We start from the raw sequence: 20,735 nt of genomic DNA on the forward strand, positions 1-20,735 counted from the left end.
ACTGGATTATATTAACCAGATTATCTTTTTTTTTTGTGCTTTCATGTGTGATTAATGCTCATATAATTTATTTACACTATTTGTCCAGTTATTTAATTATTTTCTTTTCATGCAAGTTGTGTTTTACATTCTGAACTTTGTGTCTTCAGTTGTTATCAAGAGTGCCTTGACATTTTCAGTGTTTTTTTTCTGTGTGTGTGTAAAAAAAACAAACACCGGTTTGGGAATGAAGGTGATGAATGAAAGGGGTGGAGGGTGTCATGCGAAACTTTTAAATATGCAATGCTAATAGTGACATACCTGATGACACGCCTCTGTGTGCACCATTGTACTGTACGTGTATGTGTGTGTGTGTTTTTGTGTGTGTGTGTGTGGGCAAAGGTGGGAGAGAGATTTATACCAGGTCCAGTAAAAACCCCTTTCAGACTTGGAAGCTACGCCCAAAGTGACAAACTCAGCGGCCCCGCTCTGTATTCAGCTGTAATTGGCAAAAAGTTTGACATGTTCATAAACAAAAAAAAGTCTGTGCTTGTGTTTGGCAAGTGCTTCTGGGCAACAGAGCTTCCCAGTTTGAAAGAGCCTTAATGTATAATAAATGAAAGATTTTTTTTTTTGCTGAACCTAATTATTATAATAGTTATTAAATATGCATGCACGTCTGTGGGTCTGTTTGTGTGCAAGCCTGGAAAAAGAATCCGATAATTGTTTTTCCTCTTGCATCCATGATCCGTTATCTCTTCCGTTATTCACTTTAAGACTTTACTCAAGGGGCCTGTCTGACAAAAGGTCTTTTTGTCCCGTGTCACATTACATCACAGTTGGCATCGCTTCAATCCATATCTTATATCTTGTACTAAATCTTGTCCAGAATCTAATTAGACTGTATTGCATCAACATTGAGGAACAAAAGAAATCTTTCGACGTTATGTCACTGATTTTATCTGATATGTTCCTGGCTGATGTGGCCCGGTGTGTTGGAAGTGTATGCCTCACTGAATCCTGCCGTCCATACCTCTGTGTGTGGTTAGGATTTGGCCTGACATTACTGTTGAATTGAGTTGTTGGTGCTTCAGTGAATGCTTCATGACTTATGTAAGTACAGATCAATTTAAAGAAACATAAAAATCTGTCTACACTTTATATTTTTGTAGATAATATATATTTATTTTTATTCATTGTTGAATAAAGTTTAAATTATTGTATCACTCTTAAATCAGTCACCTTGCGTATGTTTTTGACTTGACACAAACCTCACGGATTCTCACCGATAACGACGATCACAGAAAAAAAACAAACAGGCTGTTACATAATGACTTTATTACTGCGAGTATAAAAATCCTGTGCCATGCAAAAATGTTTAATACGCTGTACAGGCATTACACGTAGTGCATATGTTATGGTTGCAGTGGTATAATTCAACACAATACTGTATGTTATCCTGAAGATAAGGCTCTCGCTTTAATGTTCCTTCTTGAAAATCCTCTTTGCGTCCACACCTTCATAATTGTAGCTCTGTTGGCAAAAGATGACATCATATACAGTTAACTTCACAGTTTAACTGAAGCTTTTGCATATTAACAGACATTTTGATTGGTTATGTGTATTAAAATTATATTACAATATCTCTTAACGCTGATATAAAACGAGAATTCACTTCACCTGTATAAGTTCATCATTTTGCACAATCCTGGTTGTTGTCAGTAGCTTTCCATTGTCCTTCCTGTTGAAAGTTCCCTTCATCATGTCTCCCTCCATCGCCCATGAGCCCTGCAGAGAGGAACATGAAACACACTCATGAGTACTACTACATGGAAAAAATTTGGTTCTGGCAAGACAGTTTTATGGCTGTGACTGTTTGTGCTAGTGAGTTGAAATCAAACAAGCACAAACAAAGCTGAACAAATGAACTTTCTTGCACCTCAAAAGGTTCAAAGTCTAAAGTGAATGAAAAGCCCAAGACATCTCAAAGTATTTGCAGCGATAATGTCGCTTTCTGAGTCATCATAAGGCTCCACTAGATGCCACTTTTACTTACTGATAGTTCTGTTCCATCTGCAAGGCTGTACTCAAAGGTGACCCCCAGGGTGAAGTCGATTTCCAGGGTACGGAAATTGCTGCTCTCCTTGACATGAAACTTGTCTCCATTCTGTTCGATTGTTATTTTGAGCCCGTCGTGAGAAGCCAGCTTCCTCTTCACCATGTTAATTCCTATCAAGAGACACATGGAACATGTTCCAAGGAACAATCAGAGGAAGTTTGTCAGGATTTAATCACTTGTCAAGCACAGGTTCCTTTGTTTGGCTATTTGCAGAGAGTAATTACTGTAGGTACAAGAGTCAAATCACAGTAAGTGTGGTCAGTGGGTCTCAGATTAAACAGGATTTGCAGGATTATGAGTTTGCTGCCTAACTCTGACTTTGACATCAACTATCTTTATTAAATGTGACATCCTGACCAGCTGCACTTTATCAACTACCTCATCAAGTCTTAATTATATAACTGTCATCTCATTACACAAAGAGTAGATATGGTAATGAGACACATTGTCATTTTTCTGCCAATGCATCAACTTCCACATAAAATATATATATATGCTGTATAGATTTCCATAACTCACCCATCTTTTCCATGAATTTCTCATAGTTGTCATTGCGATCAACTTTCCAGGTGCCGTTGAACGTCATGTTGGCTGTGAGGGTGAGCTGGCTGACTCTGCAGGCGAGGAGTGTCTTACTCAAAGTCTGCCGCTCCTTTTAAACCAAGCACACCTCTTATCGCGTCATCTATCTTTATGCTGATGTGGCCGTTGAAAGCTCATATCTCCTGGAGGCAATGTCCACGGGCACAGCTGATTGGGCAATGTGGTGGTTCTAAACAGAACCGTCCCACGAACATTTACAAAACCATGCCTCATTATTGTGTTTACCTTCTTTACTACAGAATGATTGACTTCCTGTTATACCTGTATCTCTGTTTAGAAAAGGTGTTGGTCTCAGCTTAACTGTGTTTGCATACTGTGACAGTTACAGTTTGCAGCATTTGATGCAACTAAATATGTATTTTTTTTATTGACTGTACCTCAAGCTGAGACAAAAGAATAAAATAAAAAGATAACTAAAAAGACATGCTGACACATGTGTGAATGCAATTTTGGCACTATGCTGAACCTCATCTCTCATCTTGAGTGATAGATAATACTGCGATAGATGTGATTACAGAGATACAGCAATAATTCAATCAGTATCTTTCATAATGTGTTTCCAATTACACTTGACCCTAATCTGGCATTTATTGATCAACAAGACCTTTGATATTTTAGGTTAATAATACGCAAACGCCTGCGTACACAGTCATTGTGTTATTAAGATGCACTCAACTGATTATGATGTCTTTTATGGTCTCTGATTAAAGCTTGACGTTTATGTGTGTAAGATCTTTTTTAGAATGAAATGAATGAACGCCTTTTATTGTAAATATACGCATGTACAATGAGATTAAAAGCCAGCTCCAAGAACGATATATAATATATTAGATATATATATATAAAACATAAAAAAATATACAATATAAACATAAACTTAGGCAAGAAGAAGGAGGTAAGGACGGTCAACAATGCGTGTACTACACACACACAACACATATATATATATATAATATATCTATGTGTGTTTGTGTGTGTGTGTATGTTTCTTATATATATATCTATATATATATATATATATATATTGCACACTGTAAAGTATTTGCACATTGTAGAGGGGGTTTTTCTTTCTCTACTTAAGATAGATTTGACACAGTATAATGACAATTTAGTAACTGCAAATGATAATAATTATACAATAATAATAACTGTAGTGTCCAGAAAAGTCAATAAAAAAAGTATTTGTCTTAAATCAAAGAGAGGAAACTCTGCATCCAAACAGGCGTTTCCCACCATAGTCTCACAAAGAGATGAATAAAACGAGCACCAAATGTCAACTGTGTTTCTTATCGGGAGTTTCATCTAATCTTACCTGACCTTCAGTTCCTACTCATTGTATCTCCTTCTTATCAGGAGAAAGACCTTTCTACTATAACTTCAGTGATGAAATTAACAGGCGAGCTTGAGACATACTTGATTCAACTCTGTTCAAGCTTATCGTTAAAACGATTAAGTCCAACACCCTGTTGTAGTAACAGCTTTAACAGAACGTGATAATATGGGGTATGAAAGGAGGAAAGGTACTCTATGTCACTGCAGTGTTTGTTTTGTAGCATCTATCCAAGTATAGAAGGCTACAAGAAAGTTAAATGCAAGCTTGTGACCAGACAGTGTTGTTGTCAAGGCCACCTAAACTGAAATCAAGACAAGACTAGAGTGCATCAAGACTGAAACAAGGCCAAAACTTTGAGGGGTGGAAATGAGTCAAGACGTTTCGCCTCCAACTACAGTAATGATTTTAACAAATAAATCAAACAATGATACAGTGTTTCCTACAGGATTCTGTCAGACTGAGGTGGATGTACCTCAGGCCTTCTAGGTGTGTCCCTGGGATCGCTCACCCCAAAGAAAATATTGTACATTTTTTACGTTAAATGCATCAGTCTGATGCAATTTGGCAACAAAATTGAGATGTTGGATCTACGAAAGAACTTTGAGCTCTTGCAAACAATTTCGTCATAAACTCACTGATTGTAAAGGTATAAATGGTTGTGACACACAAAAACTTTCCCCAGATTCCCTTTCATACATTTCCAAGTAAAAACACACTATGTCTGTGGCTAAATGCTGATGGTTGTTACTAAATATGCTCTGATCACGAACAATAAAGTTAGGCCCATCAAGTTCAAAGATGAGTCAGTGTTGGACTTCATCCATCACATGGCCAGGAACGAACTTCAAATGAATGCTCAGTGTCTGATGGATGGGTAAGTTAGTCAATGCTTTTGACATGTTATTGATGTCTGTTTTCCTAGTTTAGGGACAATATTAACAAAGTCCATTGTCCTGCTATTGTGCATGGTAATCTATTAGGCCTAGCCAGTGTAGTAATTAAAGCATATTGTGACCTAATGGCATCAGGAGTTAGTGGTTAAAGTCCCCTCAGTCAGCTGTTATACTAAAAAATTCAAAGCAGGTGTCATAAATGCACAGTATGTCTAAGTCTTTGTACATAGGATTGTAATCTTCTGACTGGCCACTAGAGGGAACTCTTTACATAATAATCTACTGTCTGATTAAATAGTTGCACTGACGTGTACGACACTATGAATGACTTTTTCTGTTCATCTGTATTGTCTTTATGACAATCCACACTGAGCAGGTTGATAGCAAGAGAAATCGAATAAGCAAACACTTTTTCTCAGGACTATTTTATTAGTTACCTCCCGACAGAAACATTGTTAAAATAAAACATTTGTGTCTTACAAGCACAGAAATGCACTCGTACAGTTGAAGAGGCACCTGATTGTTTCGTACACAGGAGACTGAATAGTTAGAGAAAATTCCCTTCGAGGACATTATGTGATGTTTAATAACAATAATAATAATAATGACTTTGTAAAAGTAGAGTGAAAAAAGTGTGGTACATTACATGTGAAACACATACAGCACATAGTTTAACTTAGAGGCACAGAACAGCATTTTTTATCCATAATCGAGTTTGTTTGTTTTCTTGTTTTTTGTCACTGTATATTCTGTTTTCTAGGTCATAATCACATTTAATAATGAAAAAAGAATAAATATCAAATAATATCATGTTGACAATAAATATACACTGGTAGATCATTAGGGATATCTCAACAATGTTTAGTAGAACTGAAAAGTGAATTTGCAATAAGTGGAGAGGTGCAATAAATACATTGAATAAATTAGTGTGTAGTGCTCAATTTTAATTATAAGACTCTTTTAATAATTCAGTGGTTGATACATGATGACGCAGGTTTAGTAATGGCTCAACATCTGACTTTTAAAAAAACATGAACCACTTCTTTGAAATGCACTATATGAATCTAATGTTGCTTTTGTGCCAAAGAACTGCTGAAAAAGGTGATTATAAATCTAAATTACACATCTATGATATCTAAATTTGTATTTCTTCTAATGGTCTTGATGCCAGTGTAACATATTCAGTGTAAAACTTAATAACACAACCAGTGGTTTAAAAAATAAAAGGGGTCCCTCAAAAGATAATGTATTGGCACAAATATATCAAGCTCTAGTATTATTCTTAATACACTCTTTCATTTTAAATCTAAATTTTGTCACTGTGACCATAAGTGTAAATGTTAAAATATATATTGATCCATGTGAAGTGAAATGAGTTGTTTGGAATGATAAAGACTATAAATCTGAGTATTTTTTGGCAACATTAGCAGCTGAACATTAAGCTTTAACATAGATGCAAAAATGTTTTGTTTATCAAAACCTTTTGTGATTATCACGTACAATAACAGTGTCCAAAAAAGTATCAAACTTCAATGTACCGTATACGTATCACTAACCGCTACTGTTCAGGAAACACTTGACTAAATTGCGTGTGCACTAAAAATAAATATAGTGAGGTCATGACAGATCACGGTCAAGCGGAAGAGAAGGAAGAGCAACGGTAAAGATTCAAATCACATATTAAAAATATCGACGTGTCTGTGGATAAATAATCATTTCATCTGATCCATCCCATCCCCGCCTCATGATCTGTGTCGTTATAAAGAAAATACTAGACGGTATCATACTGAAGCCTCAGTTGGATGACACTTGTGGTGTTTTAGTGTTGTATCTGATTTGTTAAGCTCTAACTGTGTGTGGAGTCAGTGTCAGTGGGCATCCTGGACAGAAACCACACCTTCATTGGCTCCTTCTTTCCTTTCATGGTGACGGGGCCCCGATACTCCAGATTAAACTGAGGGTCAGCGTTCTCAGCAGACTGCAAGCACCTGCAAAACGTCCACACCATTTCAAATCACTCACGTTGTACAGTCCCGGGGTTTTGTATCTTGTTCTTGCTAAATCTATGATAACATAACACCTACCAGTTTAGTTTATGCTCTCAGCGGATTCCAACACGTCCTTTTTCTTTACAAATTACAAATCTCTTTTAATGCTGTTTAACCAAGTTGCAAAGCTCCATCGCACCCACCTAATTTCTCTGCAGCCTGTGATCAAATCTAAACAGGTGATAATATACCACTGATATGAAATAAGGAGGCCCTTCTTCTACTTACCGGTAAGTATATTCGGAGACATTTATTTTCCCCTTTTCACCAGTAGTTTCTGTGCGACTTGTGAGGTTGACCGTGTTTCCAAAAAGGCAATATCTGGGCATCCTCTGACCAATCACCCCGGTCACTACTTCTCCTGTGTGGATCCCGATAGTAATCTGGAAAGAAAGAGGACACTCTTCATACATGTCAGTTATAATTTCACCAAAGTTAATAAATATGCCAAAGATGTCCTCATTTCTTGTCAAATACTGCCAAAACCAAGATATCCACAGCACTATTTAGTACTTATATGCGGTAACACTTCATTTATCTACTTCAGAACTATACCAAGAAAAATGCAGAGTTTGTGTGTGTATTCTAGCATTCAAATAAACCCGTGCAAATGTTAAATCAAGCAGAGAGCGATGAAAAATTGTAAGCAACTATCCAGCTGACTGCTTCTCTCAGTCTGTTGGCACAAATACTTAAAGTTATCAACTGAAAAGGTGCAACATTTGGTGGGTGGATATAATGCATAGAAGTCTGCCAGAAAGCACTCCATGCACAAAATTAGATTATTATTATTATTATTATTATTTTAGATTTGCAATAAACTAGCAATTCCAAAAGTTTCTCCAGGCAATCTGCAGACTAATATTTATACTCGAACTTCTAGGCACTTCAGTGCTTGTTGTCTTCGGAGCATGAACGCGCCGTGAGTGTCTGGGACAAATGAGAATCTATTTTTAGACGCGGGATCGTGAGATGATTTGAGCCTGTTTCTGCTACTAAACCGAACTCCTCTTCAGCGAGTGCCATGTCCAAAAATAAACAGCCTTTTGTTAACCAGACATCATTTTCCAAAGTTAAGTCTCAACAGTCATTGATACAATAACATGTCCAGCAGTCAGTTAAACAAAAGTCTGCTGTTTTTTATCCATCTTTTCACTGCTTATTACCTCAGCAGGGAAATATGTCCAGATGCACAGATTATACCTTGAGGGTAACGTGTTGTGTCATATTAAGTTGAATGACAGCTGGTAGTATTTGTCAGCTGCAGCAGGAGCCTGACAATCAGTCCTTTTTAATATATATATATTTGAAGCAATATTAGAAGACTAACAGAGCTCCAAAATGCCCTATTTATCTGTGCCAAAATAACAGATGCACTGCTAAAAAAAAAAGCAAAATAATTAAATATGTGAAGAAAAACAGTCTGAAAATCATGACCAAGAAGTACAGTCCACAGGGGGAAAAAATGAAGAAATGCTGCTAATTGGCATTCACATACACACACAAACCATCTGCCAAAATAAAAATTTAATTGTGAGGTTTTCTTGGCCAAAATGATGTCAGTTTATATTATTAGGAGAATCCTAAATTAAAAGATCTTTATTGCTTAAACATGTAATGATTATCAAAAGAACAGTGGGTGATTAAGTGTATTAAAAAACCTTCTTCTGTCAGTGCCATTTTTATTCTGTTTATTTTAGCACATTTTCCCAGTTTGCTGAATTCCTTATGTATTCAGTCCTTGTCGCTGCAGAGTCTACACTGGAGAGGGCTGCAGACAGCCATGTGCTACCTCCATAATGAGCTTTACCTGGAGGACAGAGTGCACACTTTCACACACACACACACACACACACCCCCCTCCACTTGCTGCTGCACTGTTGGCACATTTCTTTGAAACCCTGGCGTAAACATAGGTTGATTCACTGAATTAATTTATCAGGAGCAAAAGTAGTGTGGCTCCATGCCTCACCATGATAACTGTGTTTTCTAAACAGCTGCGCTCATTCCTGAAAGTGTGAAGTGTAAGTAGTCGCCCTTACATGTAGTAGGTACTGCCAATAAAAATATATTCAAATATTCTATGTATAAAACTCATTTGGTGTGCGCCCAGCTCAGTGTAGCAGTAACACTGTTTAGTATTTTACAGTTTTGACTGATCACACATGATCAGAAAAGATTTCTAAAAACGAAATATCTTATCATACCTGTACTGGTTCGTCATCCACTTTGACTTGTCCAGCGATCTCCAGCATATCAAGAGCGAGGTGGCAGATTGACTTGGCGTGGTGTGTGCACGGCTCTGGTAGGCCGCTGACTGTCATGTATTTATCACCCACTGTTTCCACCTGGATAGAGAAAAAAACATTTTGTCATCCTTGTAAATTGTATCATAACCTGTTTTACTTTTCTCTTCTTTTGGTTCAAGTAAAATCATCTGCTCCCACTGTGCTACAAAGCTTTTTTTTTTTTTCTTTTTTGAATGCACAGTGCAGCTAGAAATAAACTGAAACACCCTGAAATAAACACTTAAACACTTACATCAGCTTTAAGACATTCAGGGCCTCTTTGAGCCCTGCTAAAACCCTTGGACCACCTAGCCATTCAGCTTGTAGAGTAAATATTACTTCTTTTGGTGACCCAGTGCCTGAAGCCGATCCCCTGGAAGTGCCGGGGTCTGTTTGACTTCTTAAAGTGCATTCTTGTCTGAAAGCCTGGAGTGTAAATCTGCTGCACAAGGCCTATAAAGTGGTGCAGACCGTCTGTAAAACGACACTGTGTTTACAAGTTAGTACTACTCTTATGGTGAAAAACTCAAGTCAATTGATATAAATACTCTCTTACTGACTTGTATGTGCATAATTGCGTAACGTTATTCACCGAGAACATTGGTGCGCTTCACTGGTGCATATAAGCTGAATAATCAGCAAGGAGTATAGTATTTACAGGCAGTTACATTCTTAATTTTATATTGTATACTTCATCACTTTGCTGCACAGGCTCTTTTTATTTCTTTACTGTGAGAAATGTACACAAATGCACGATACACTGTCATGGTAAAATTCTTGCTTCCGACCTTGTATACATAAGGGTTATTCCGGGAGTCTGTCAAGATGTCAAAACGTGTGTAAACATCATTGAGCAGGTTGACTATCTTGATGGCTCCCTCGGCCGAGGCGTGCTTGCTGCAGAAGGCGTTGAATCCCACAATGCCACTGAAGAGGATGGTCACGTTGTCGTAGCGTTTTGCCGGGACGGGCCGTTTGTGTCGCAGCTCGTTGGCAACAGATGGCGGCAGAACGGAATAGAGCAATCTAAAAGAGAGAAGAGGAATTGAGCGAAAGCGTAGTTATTGGTGTACTCGAGCGGCAGAATAATGGGCCGGGGCTGCCAGACTGAAGTCCATCCTTTGGATCAGCATTTTATTTGCTCACCCACCACCTTTTGGTCATTTCGCTATGCAAGCTGCTCTCAGATGGGAGGGTGGTGTTTCTATGGTAACTGGTTAGATCATGGCTGCCTGTTAAAAGCAAAATACTTTCCATGATGCAACATAATTTGAGGACACATGATACATACAGAAACAGGTCACCACACAAAAATCTATACCTGCAAACAGTATTTCTCCGTAACGTCTTTAACAATCTAAACACAAGGGCGTACAGTGTTTTTCTCTTGGTAAGGTACACGCCTGAACAGCAGCAAAAATAGCATAAATGTGTTTCTATTACCAGAAACAATGTTGTACAGCCCTTTAAAAAGCAACGACAGTGCAGCAGCAGCAGTTCTCTTAAATATTTAGAGAGGAGCCATGAATTCTAATCAATGTTCGGAGCCCGAGGCACTTTGAGACCAGAGAATGGCGAGAATAATAATATAGTGATCCACCGGCAGAATGGAAGTCTTTTCCTAGGAGGAGATAGGGCCACTACAGCAGTCTTAATAAAGACCACGCTCCACCTCCGTGCTCCTTTTCAGCTGTCACCCACTGCTGTGCTAAATTACAATGACAAGGCCTTTTCTGAAAACCAGAAAGTCCTCACCATGACAGGGACTGAAGAGTGGCTTAGACAAGTATCAACTTGGGTATAACAATAGATTCTGACCCTAGGTGGTCCTCCTGTCACGAAGTCTCAGTCTCAGCATAACAGTATGGGACTGACTGAGACCTGTTAGTGTCCTGCTGTAAGTCCAACTTTAAAAAAAGGAATGCGTGAGGAGACGACTCTTTTTTATCTTGAATGAACAAATAGTTGCCACATATTTTTTCAAGAAAGATAAAACAGCAATAACAGCAGTGGTGTGTTACATTTATAGTATCAGGTTTGACTCACAACCTACAGATAATCACCGGGCTGTGATATATAATTATGACTTGTAATACACAAGTTTCACAATAACTTACTCGAGGGTTTATAAATGCTGCTAAATTTCTGTGTGAATGAAGAAGGTAAATTACTGCTTAAAGGAGCAGTGTGTAGGATTTAGTCACCGATTGCAATCCCTCGCTTCACACAGGAAAACTGACGGTGTTTAGTTTGTCCATTCTGGACTACTGTAGAAATATGGTGGTTCAACATGGTGTAAGAACATCGGCTCCGTCTGTAGATATAAAAGTCTCATTCTAAAGTAACAAAAACAACCGATGTATTTACCAATGTGGTTATAACTCCTTAACTGTTATTGTCACAAGAGTAATTTAGAGTTTGTATCTCTAAAGCTGAAGTTCAACACCTAATTTTGAAATTAAAAATGATTTAAAAAATCAAGAAAGAAACAGTCCAACCTGTCCGTCTTCTTCTTCTCGTCCTCCAGGGCCCGGAGTGTGTGCTGCAGACGATCTGTCAAGATTTCCAGCTCTTGGGTCAACTTGTACTCCTCACGAAACTGCTCGCCCAGCAGCACCAGGTCACGAGTAGCGTCGTGCAGGGGGATATCACTCAGGTACAGCCCCCTTCGTGTGAGATCATCCAGGTTCATGACACTAGAAAAGCAGAGGAAGGAGAAAACAGTGAGATACTCACTGGTTATTGTTTGTGTTGCAGTGTTATTTTCAGAGTGAAATGGACAAAAATTACTTGATTTGTGCCGGTGCGTAGAAGAAAAACTGCAGAATCTTTTTCTTGGCATTGCTCATATCAGGAATCAGCTTAAATTAAACACAACATAAAGTATGAGCTACCAGCTATGAGATCATCCTGTCAGGACTGAGCCCACTGTCTAGATAAATGTTCTTCTTGTGCGATGAGGTCATTCACTGTGTTTCTGAGATGTTTCTCTGGTCAGTTAAATGGGCATACTTCTCTGTTTCAGCCCCTGTTATTTCCTGTCAGGCGGAAAGCTTTCGTAAAAAACACTGATCTTTTCCTCTGCAAAGTGTCTTCGATCCGTGAGGACGAGATCTCTTGACCTCTGCTCCCCTGCGTCCGATATTTCACAGGTGTTTATGAAAGGGCTACAGAGGCTAATGGAGGTCACAGCAGAAAAAACAATGTAATTACTAGCTCACAGGTTTCTTTGTTTCTCTGTATTTATTCCCTCTGACCACATACAGTCACATTTTTTGTTTCTGAAAGCATAAAAGCAAACAAACTAGTTTATTTTGACCGTATAATTGCATTAAATACATACTCGTATTGCTCAGATTAAAATTATGAACATTTGAATTACAAGCAAAACTGAAAATGTTTGTAGTGACATGTTTCCTACATTTCACCAATCATTCCCTCGCTATCATTAGCTGCCGTTATAACATTTTACATATATACACAATTAAATGATGAGGCTGGCAATAATCTAGATTTTTCTTATCATCAACAAATCCCTTTAAAAGATGAAAACTAACAATGAATTTATCTAAAGATAGTCCCTGACAAATGCACTATTCACATTTACATAAAACTAGTGCCCAGATATTTTAGGTCATTATTAGGTCTTTTTGATAAATAGAATAGAAATAATGTGTTTGTCCCATGTTTTAAAGATTTAAAAAGTAGGACCAATATGTTGTAGGTAAAAATAAATAGGGTAGCAGGGTAGTATCTCTTGATTTTTCAAGTCAAGGAGGACAAAATACTCAGTGTGAGCCAAATGTGAACTGTGACTCTTTGACTTGAAACTTCAGCTTTTGTATTTTTTGGAATGTCTTTACTGGATTTTTGGATGCTCGACTGAGAATCACATTCTTGAAGAGCAACCTTTTCCAATACATTTTAGGTAACCTTCCTGAATATTATCACTATTTAGGAAATGGTCAACAAAAACAAACTGTAGCAACTTCACAGTTTTACTTTAAAAGTTAGGTTTATGGTGGAGTTTTTATTACCGTATGGACAGAACAGCACTGACATTAGTTAAAATAAAACTAAAAATTGGAATTCCAGGACATTCACTCTCATTCACTGGGTAAAAGAGAATCTGTGTTTCGGTGTGTGTGTAGTCTGTGCCTCCGTCAGGACAGACTCCACTGTGGGTTTACCTGGGTGAGCAAAGAAAAAGGATGTTCTCCGCCTCTGGCAAGTAAATCATCTGTCCTTTCAATCTCAGACAGCTGATCTCCACCCCCGTTAGCTCGTCCTCGTTCTCTACAGTCTCCACATTCAGCAGGCCCTCCTGTCAGGATTACATCACACTTATGAATATTTCATTATATGTTCCTCTCAAAATCTGCTTAAAAACTGTGCACCAGTTCAGCTTACTCAGTATTTTTAAAAATTTCACCTAAAGTATGACATGGATCATCCACCACTGGAGAGAATTAGTTCAGATTTCTTGTGTGTACAGAAAGATTCTCGCTTTTTTTGCAGCATCCCAGGAGTGGCAGCACTTTGAGTTTAATTTTCAAGGAACTGCAACTATTATTTTAACACCTCAGCATTTACTGTCTCATGAGTACACACGGGTATGCAAATGTCTTCTATTCTGACTGTACTTTTCCCGTCTGAGTTTCCACTTGATTTCTCACTGAAATCTGAAATTTAAAACTCACACCATGCATAAACTGCAGTATGAAAAGCTGCATATCAATGTCTTTAATTTCATTCATTGTTTGTATGCTCAGTGATCTCTGCATGTAAACAATTGCATCACCATTAACAGGGTTGATGAAACCAACAGAGTCACAATTTTATGCAGCTGCTAAAAATATCAGTGAGCTCATAAATATTAATATATAAGACTATAAACACGGTCTGTGATGTATAATCATGCCGCTTTTCGATCATTTAGGCTGAAGTGTGTTTTGGTGCTTTTCGCCTCCTGGGAAAGTATGATAATAATAATTAAAGTATTAATGTGATTAGCCGACAACACTGTGACAAAAACCTAAATTATGTGTCTACCTTGCTTCGCAGAACGAAGACGGTGTTGATGTGGGAGAGGATGCCATGAAAACTGAAGTCAATGTGAGGACGGACCAAAGAAAAAACTGAAGGTAGGATACAGGTACCAGGCTGGAGCTGGGGAATAAAATAACATAGGTATATCTCAGTTACATGACATGTGACAAATGATTGCTTTATTTGTATTATTAATTACTGCTGCATTCTGGCCATCCAAAAAGTCCAGTCGGTACTAAATTTGAGACAAATACAAGACCTACTAAAACATAATAAAGTGCTGAGTTTTGCATATATATTCCACACCTGAGGCAGGACCCTGTAAATGGCGTTCCCACACTGTGTGAGCATCAGGTCTTTGTCAAACATGAGGTGGAACGGGAAGGCCTTGCAAAACGTGTACGGGCTGATTCGAGTCTCCTGTGTGCCGTTCTCCTCGAAGCCATCCAGGTCCTCGTAGAACGCCTCTTCCTCCGAGTCCTTCTCCTCGATCAGAAACTTGATGTGGTCGCACTCCTCGCTTTTCGGTTGGATCATCTGCATCAGATACAAGGTAAATAATCAAATATTCATGTTATTGTTGCAAAACTGACGTAATTAGATTGAACTACCATTAAACCTGTCTTGTCTTTAATTAGATTATTTACTCATGCAATATTTGTGTCATTAGTGTTATCACAATGATAATATTACTGAACTTTGTTACTGTAGCATTAAGGCAGTGTGTAAAATGACATTATTCAGTGGGTTTATGGGCATAAGGCATGCTGACGTCAAGCTGCTGTCTCTGCACCCTGTTGCCACAGCAACAGTGGCTAATATTTCCAGAAATTGGGTGTCACATTTGGAGCGTCTGCCATTTTCTGTTCTTTCATTACACACACAATTGCTGAAAAATATTATCCTGTCTGTACAATACGATTAGGTTGGGGAGAAAATGTCGCCCGCTTATGAAACGAAGAGGAAACCCCAGCCAAAGTACAGAGGATGTCTTGGGAGAATAACATGCCACAGTTATTGGTGCAGAGTGCTGGCTGTGATTTGTGACCTGCACATTAACATACAAATAAAATCACCAATGATGTTTATGATATTGAGACATTCATACGACTTTAGACAAAATCCGATTAGTAAATGGCAGAGTAAATCAGCCAAAGTAAAAAAAAACATGGACCCCTCCTCAAGATGAATTATCTAATAAACATGCAGTCAGTAGCCAATTTAAATTCATCCGCAGTTTTCCACAGTTACATTAAAACCATTGAAGAAGAGAAAAAAACTCCCTGAAAGACTCCCAAGCTAGAGACACTATAACTTAGATCTAAAAATATCCTCTGACTCACAGACATTAGCCAAAAACTCGCTGCTGAACTGCAGCTGCCACAGCGCAGCACTGTTCCCGTTTGGGTATTTTCAAACTTTCTGTTGTTTTATCTTCACATTATAACGTCTTCAATTATATTCTCAGACACGAGCACACACATTCCGACTCAAAATATTACAGAGACTAAAAAGCTTCATTGAAAGTTCTATAGAATAAATTAGGGAGGAACAAGGGAAAAATGTGAAGTCATCTTCATTCATCACCAGAAGCAGAGGGAGTCGTTAGAGCTGCAGGGTTCAGCGTGCACGAAGAAGGAACGAAAACCAAAAAAAAAAAAAAGCAGACCTTCATCTCGATCTCTGTTCCGTGGATTTGTTGAGCGACGGTTTTAATGATGCCAATCACAATGTCTTGCAGGCCTTCCCGCTCTGAGTAGTAGTGAAGAATCAGATTGTTCCCCTTTTCTGCGTCCGTGCAGCGGAATGAGGGGGCCCTCATGCCGGGATAGATGGTACCGAGGTGGTCGTGTAGAGCGTCCAAATTCTGAAATTTTAGATTGAAGATGAAATATGCAACATTCAATTAGAGCACAGGTAATTAAAACCTGGCTGATGATGCTGTACATTATACATGAGACCTTAAAGAAGTCTTTAAAACAGAAGTAGTAGTCCTGCTCTGTAAATGCCCACATCTTCCACATTTACCCAGCTATTAATGCAGGTTTTCTGTGAAAAATGACCCTAATGACATCCCTACGACATTTCTTTCAGACTCAATAAATCTGCTTCACTTATAATGACTAAACTAACATTTATAAGATAATACTTGATATATTTATTCATGTGTAAAATCAATGGAATTCCCCTTTTAACTCGAGCCTACCTGCAGGAATTCACGAACATTTGATCCCAGCACGCGCAGGATCGTGTCGTAACCCGACTCTTGGCAAAATTCAAAAAACATCTTCCCGAACAACTGCAAGATGTCTCCTGCATCGATCTCTGAAATGCAGGATGGATCCCATTAATATCTCAGCTTGTATAAAATGTAACATATCATGCACTAGATATAGTGTTATTTTCGTTCTAATGATTACAAACAAAAACATGCTGTCACTTACTGAGAACTTTGCTCGCAGCAGCAACAAGGTCGTATGTTTTGGCATCTTCATATATGATTCTAACCAGGAACTGACCCTCGATATCAAGCTGTGCCTCCCTCCTGAAAACAAAGTGAAATCATCGCTCACGAGCTACAGCAAAAGTCACAGCACAAGTCAACAGTCATTAGGCAACCGACGGTTTTGCTTTCTTTGAATTGCTTTTGTATTGTTGCTAAAATCACAGAGGGACTTGAGTTTGCAAGCATAATTCAATAACAACTGTTGGGTCTTATGTTTGCCCAGTCAGTGTCAGCCAACCTGATTTATATTACAGTACAATAAAAAGGTTTCCATATTACTTTTAAGTGGTTGTATAGTTTTAAAGCTTCACTGTTGAACAAATACAGATAATCAGGGTTAGATCTACTGTGGGTTCTTTGGTTTAAAAAAACAACAACAACAAAAAAAAACACAGCACCATGCTCAGAGTACACTTTGCTATTTATACATTTTACACTCCAATTTACACAAAATTGTCATAAAAAAAACTTAATGAGGTTCTGATTACTACTGTTTAACTAAGAAAACAGAAATGATTTACAGGCCTGACGAGCAACCGCTATTTTATCAGAATGTGTAACAGCTGAAAAAACATAGTGTGCCTCGAAAGCTTTCGTAAAAGAAAAGAAAAGTTCACTTTTTAATTATTCAGCTCAAAGTCTGAAAACAGACCGTACCTGATAAAATAGTGCAAAAAAAAAAGTTATCTCTGCAAATGAGTTACATTCAACAAAAGATGCTGCAGAGAGCTGCAGTTTTTTTGGGGGGCGGCTGAGGAATGACCACTTTGAGAACATTTACACAAGGCAGCTGCTGCTGGAGGTTGTTTTTTTTATTATTATTTATTTCTTCTTTTTTAGGCAGGGTCAAGTCTAGGGCAGCTAAGACTACACATGAAAAATAAACTAAGACTGAGCCAAACATTTCAACATGCTGAACAAATGACACGATATAATATTACAGTGGAGGACTGGAATTACATTCGTCATACTGTATGTGTGTTTGTGTACCACATTCTCCCTCTGCATGATACCAAAGCAGCACTGGTTCACAGAGTGCAGTTAAGATACAACCTGTCAATGGTGGAATGTCAATAAATGAGTAAATAAACTCCAGTACTGTACTGTAAGCGCACGCTCTGCTACCATTGAGGTCATGTCTTTAGTCCAACAAATAAAGAATAAATTAAGTTTTCCCACCAGCTGAATTCTTTGCGGTCTGTAGTCTCAGTCCAGTGAAAAACAAGTTTCTCCTAATTTGGTGAGTTTTTTAGTTACTTTGAAGAATAAAGTGTTTTACTTCATTGGTAGGTAAGATTCTCCTACTTCTTATGCTAAAAAACAAAATGCCGAAAAGGTTTGTTTTGGAGACACGGGTTGGGAAATAAAAGTTGCTAAATAAAAATAGTTCAATAAATAGATTCATTGTTGAAAAGAAAATATGGAAGATATTTTGAGATATTTGAGACTTGCACTTACTACACTTATTTGGCAGCTAAAATTAATAACTACTTTGCATATTTGTTTTTTTTTTTGTACATACAAAACATAGACGGTAAAATACGGCACATCATTTTAGATTAAACTTCCACATTAGTTCCACCATATTATCACACAATATAACGCTCACAGGAAGCATTTGTCGACATAATTTGAACTTTTACTGGATATAAGGATATTTTGCTGATCATATTTTTATTTTGAATATTTTGAGTATTTTTACATTCTTCTAATAGTATATTTACCTTTACCTAAGATAAAAAATTATCTGAATACTTCTTTCCCCTATCCAATCTATCCAATCAGCATTAATAACTACTTTTTACTCCACTATCTTTATTCGACAGCTAGAGTTTTTTCACATGCAAAACATAGACACACAAAAATGTTACTATCATATAGCATTACAGGGACAGGAACACTTACAAGGAGTATGTTTCTACATATGGTGAACTTTTGCTTTGGATGCTTGTGAGATCATACTTTACTCTGAATGCAGGAGTATTTTACATTGTTTTGAGTTAATAACTACTTTGCAGACATTTTATAAAATACAATACAGATTACAGAAACTACACCATTAGTTCCACCTCAAACAGCTACAGCACTAAAAAATATTAGTATCACATAATGACAGTGTTATAACACTTACCGGAAGCATTTTTCTGCCTAATTTGAACTTTTACTTTTGGATAGTTACAGCACATTGAATGCATGAGTACTTTTACATTGTTCTCATGGTACTTTGACCTAAATAAACCCCAATAATCAACATTAAACAACTGTATTCTGTATTCAGGCTAAAAAAAGGTGTTAGAGAATTTAAAATGTGACTTTTCTTTTTAGGTTTCAGTGTGAGTCTGCAGAGGATGAAGGTTAATCATTACAGTATAAGCAAATGCCAGTCAGCTACAATACAAAAATGTTACTATCATATAGTATTACAGGGACAGGAACACTTACAAGGAGTATGTTTCTACATATGGAGAACTTTTACTTTGGATGCTTGTAAGATCATACTTTACTCTGAATGCAGGAGTATTTTACATTGTTTTAATAGTACCTCTACTTAAGTAAACCTTAATAAACAACATTCAACAACTGTAATACATCCTATTTTAGACTACAGTACTATTACACTTTTTAGTCCACGAGTCCACAAGTTAATAACTACTTTGCAGACATTTTATAAAATACAATACAGATTAAACTACACCATTAGTTCACTTTCAACACTAAAATACTAGTATCACATAATGACAGTGTTATAACACTTACCGGAAGCATTTTTCTGCATAATTTGAACATTTACTTTTGGATAGTTACAGCACATTGAATGCATTGAATGCATGAGTACTTTTACATTGTTCTCATAGTACTTTATCTCCGGACTTGCCACTTCTGTCTTTTCTATTCTCGGATGTCTTTTGGCTTTTATATATTTTTATATCTATATTTTTATTTTATATTTTTACATTACTTCACTTATATTTTGTATTTTATATTTCATGTTTAGTGCTGTTTGACCCGGGATAAGAGGGAAACGCAATTTCAATTTTCTGTATGTCCTGTACATATAGCAGCATTGATAATAAAGTTGACTTGACTTGACTTTTAACCTAAATAAACCCCCAATAATCAACATTAAACAACTGTATTCTGGACTATTTTTTAGGTTACAATTAATTAAGCTGTTGACAAAAAGTGTTTAAATGATAAAACTTTGTTTTTTTCTGAGTTTCAGTGTGAGTCTGCAGAGGATGAAGGTTAATCATTACAGTATAAGCAAATGTCTATATCCCAGTGTGAGCTCATAGTGGCTCTGCAGTTAGCCCTGTGTTGTGTCTCTGTTGAGGACACACACACACACACACACACACAGTGTAACCTATGATACTAACAGGGCCGGATAGTAAACACACACATGATCCAGAAAAACTCACTTGATGTCTTCCCACACATCCGGGCCGTAATTCCTCAAAACGAGCAGCTCCAAGGCGTGATTCACAAAACCATACTGTAAATTTATGGCAAAAAAAACAACAAAAAAACATGAATATTTAATATTTGTTATATGTTTTCATGCAAGCAGACAGTTTATCTGTGTGTGTTATATCCTTAAAGCACATTATAACGCTCAGTTCACCTGTTAATACTGTTAATAACGTCTAACGGCTGCTCCAACCCAGCAGGAAATGTACAAATGTAGCCATGTAGCGTGACAAACAGCTCAATTTATCGGCATTAAAACACAACACACAACCTCTACATACGTACCATGGTGACAGCAGCTCGTCTTTATCCTTATTTTTTAAACCAAGAGCCGTTCAAAGCGACACAACGCTCATCGTTTGGTACAGATGCTGCTGCTGCTGCTGCGTCTTCGCGTCCATTCCCCCTTTTTTATTTTTTTATTTTTTCAGCCGTTAGGGCTGTGA

The 20,735-nt window shown here is 37.5% G+C and overlaps 2 protein-coding genes across 2 annotated transcripts; both read right to left on the minus strand.

Annotated features, from left to right (window-relative positions):
* Nucleotides 1–1,297: 1,297 nt before the first annotated feature.
* fabp2 (fatty acid binding protein 2, intestinal) lies at nucleotides 1,298–2,757 on the minus strand. Its single transcript, XM_010744915.3, has 4 exons — nucleotides 2,618–2,757; nucleotides 2,036–2,208; nucleotides 1,660–1,767; nucleotides 1,298–1,512 (listed from the first exon to the last, which is right to left on the minus strand). The coding sequence occupies exons 1-4, from the start codon at nucleotides 2,682–2,684 to the stop codon at nucleotides 1,459–1,461; spliced, it is 402 nt and encodes a 133-aa protein (XP_010743217.3). The 5' UTR covers nucleotides 2,685–2,757; the 3' UTR covers nucleotides 1,298–1,458.
* Nucleotides 2,758–5,336: 2,579 nt separating this feature from the next.
* On the minus strand, nucleotides 5,337–20,728 carry gucy1b1 (guanylate cyclase 1 soluble subunit beta 1). The gene is made up of 13 exons (XM_010744917.3): nucleotides 20,575–20,728; nucleotides 20,241–20,314; nucleotides 16,757–16,857; nucleotides 16,519–16,637; nucleotides 15,982–16,179; nucleotides 14,619–14,849; nucleotides 14,316–14,432; nucleotides 13,454–13,587; nucleotides 11,762–11,959; nucleotides 10,052–10,289; nucleotides 9,183–9,323; nucleotides 7,204–7,358; nucleotides 5,337–6,915 (listed from the first exon to the last, which is right to left on the minus strand). The coding sequence occupies exons 1-13, from the start codon at nucleotides 20,575–20,577 to the stop codon at nucleotides 6,774–6,776; spliced, it is 1,851 nt and encodes a 616-aa protein (XP_010743219.2). The 5' UTR covers nucleotides 20,578–20,728; the 3' UTR covers nucleotides 5,337–6,773.
* Nucleotides 20,729–20,735: the final 7 nt, after the last annotated feature.

Source organism: Larimichthys crocea, chromosome X, assembly GCF_000972845.2.
Source record: "Larimichthys crocea isolate SSNF chromosome X, L_crocea_2.0, whole genome shotgun sequence".
NCBI lineage: Eukaryota > Metazoa > Chordata > Actinopteri > Sciaenidae > Larimichthys > Larimichthys crocea.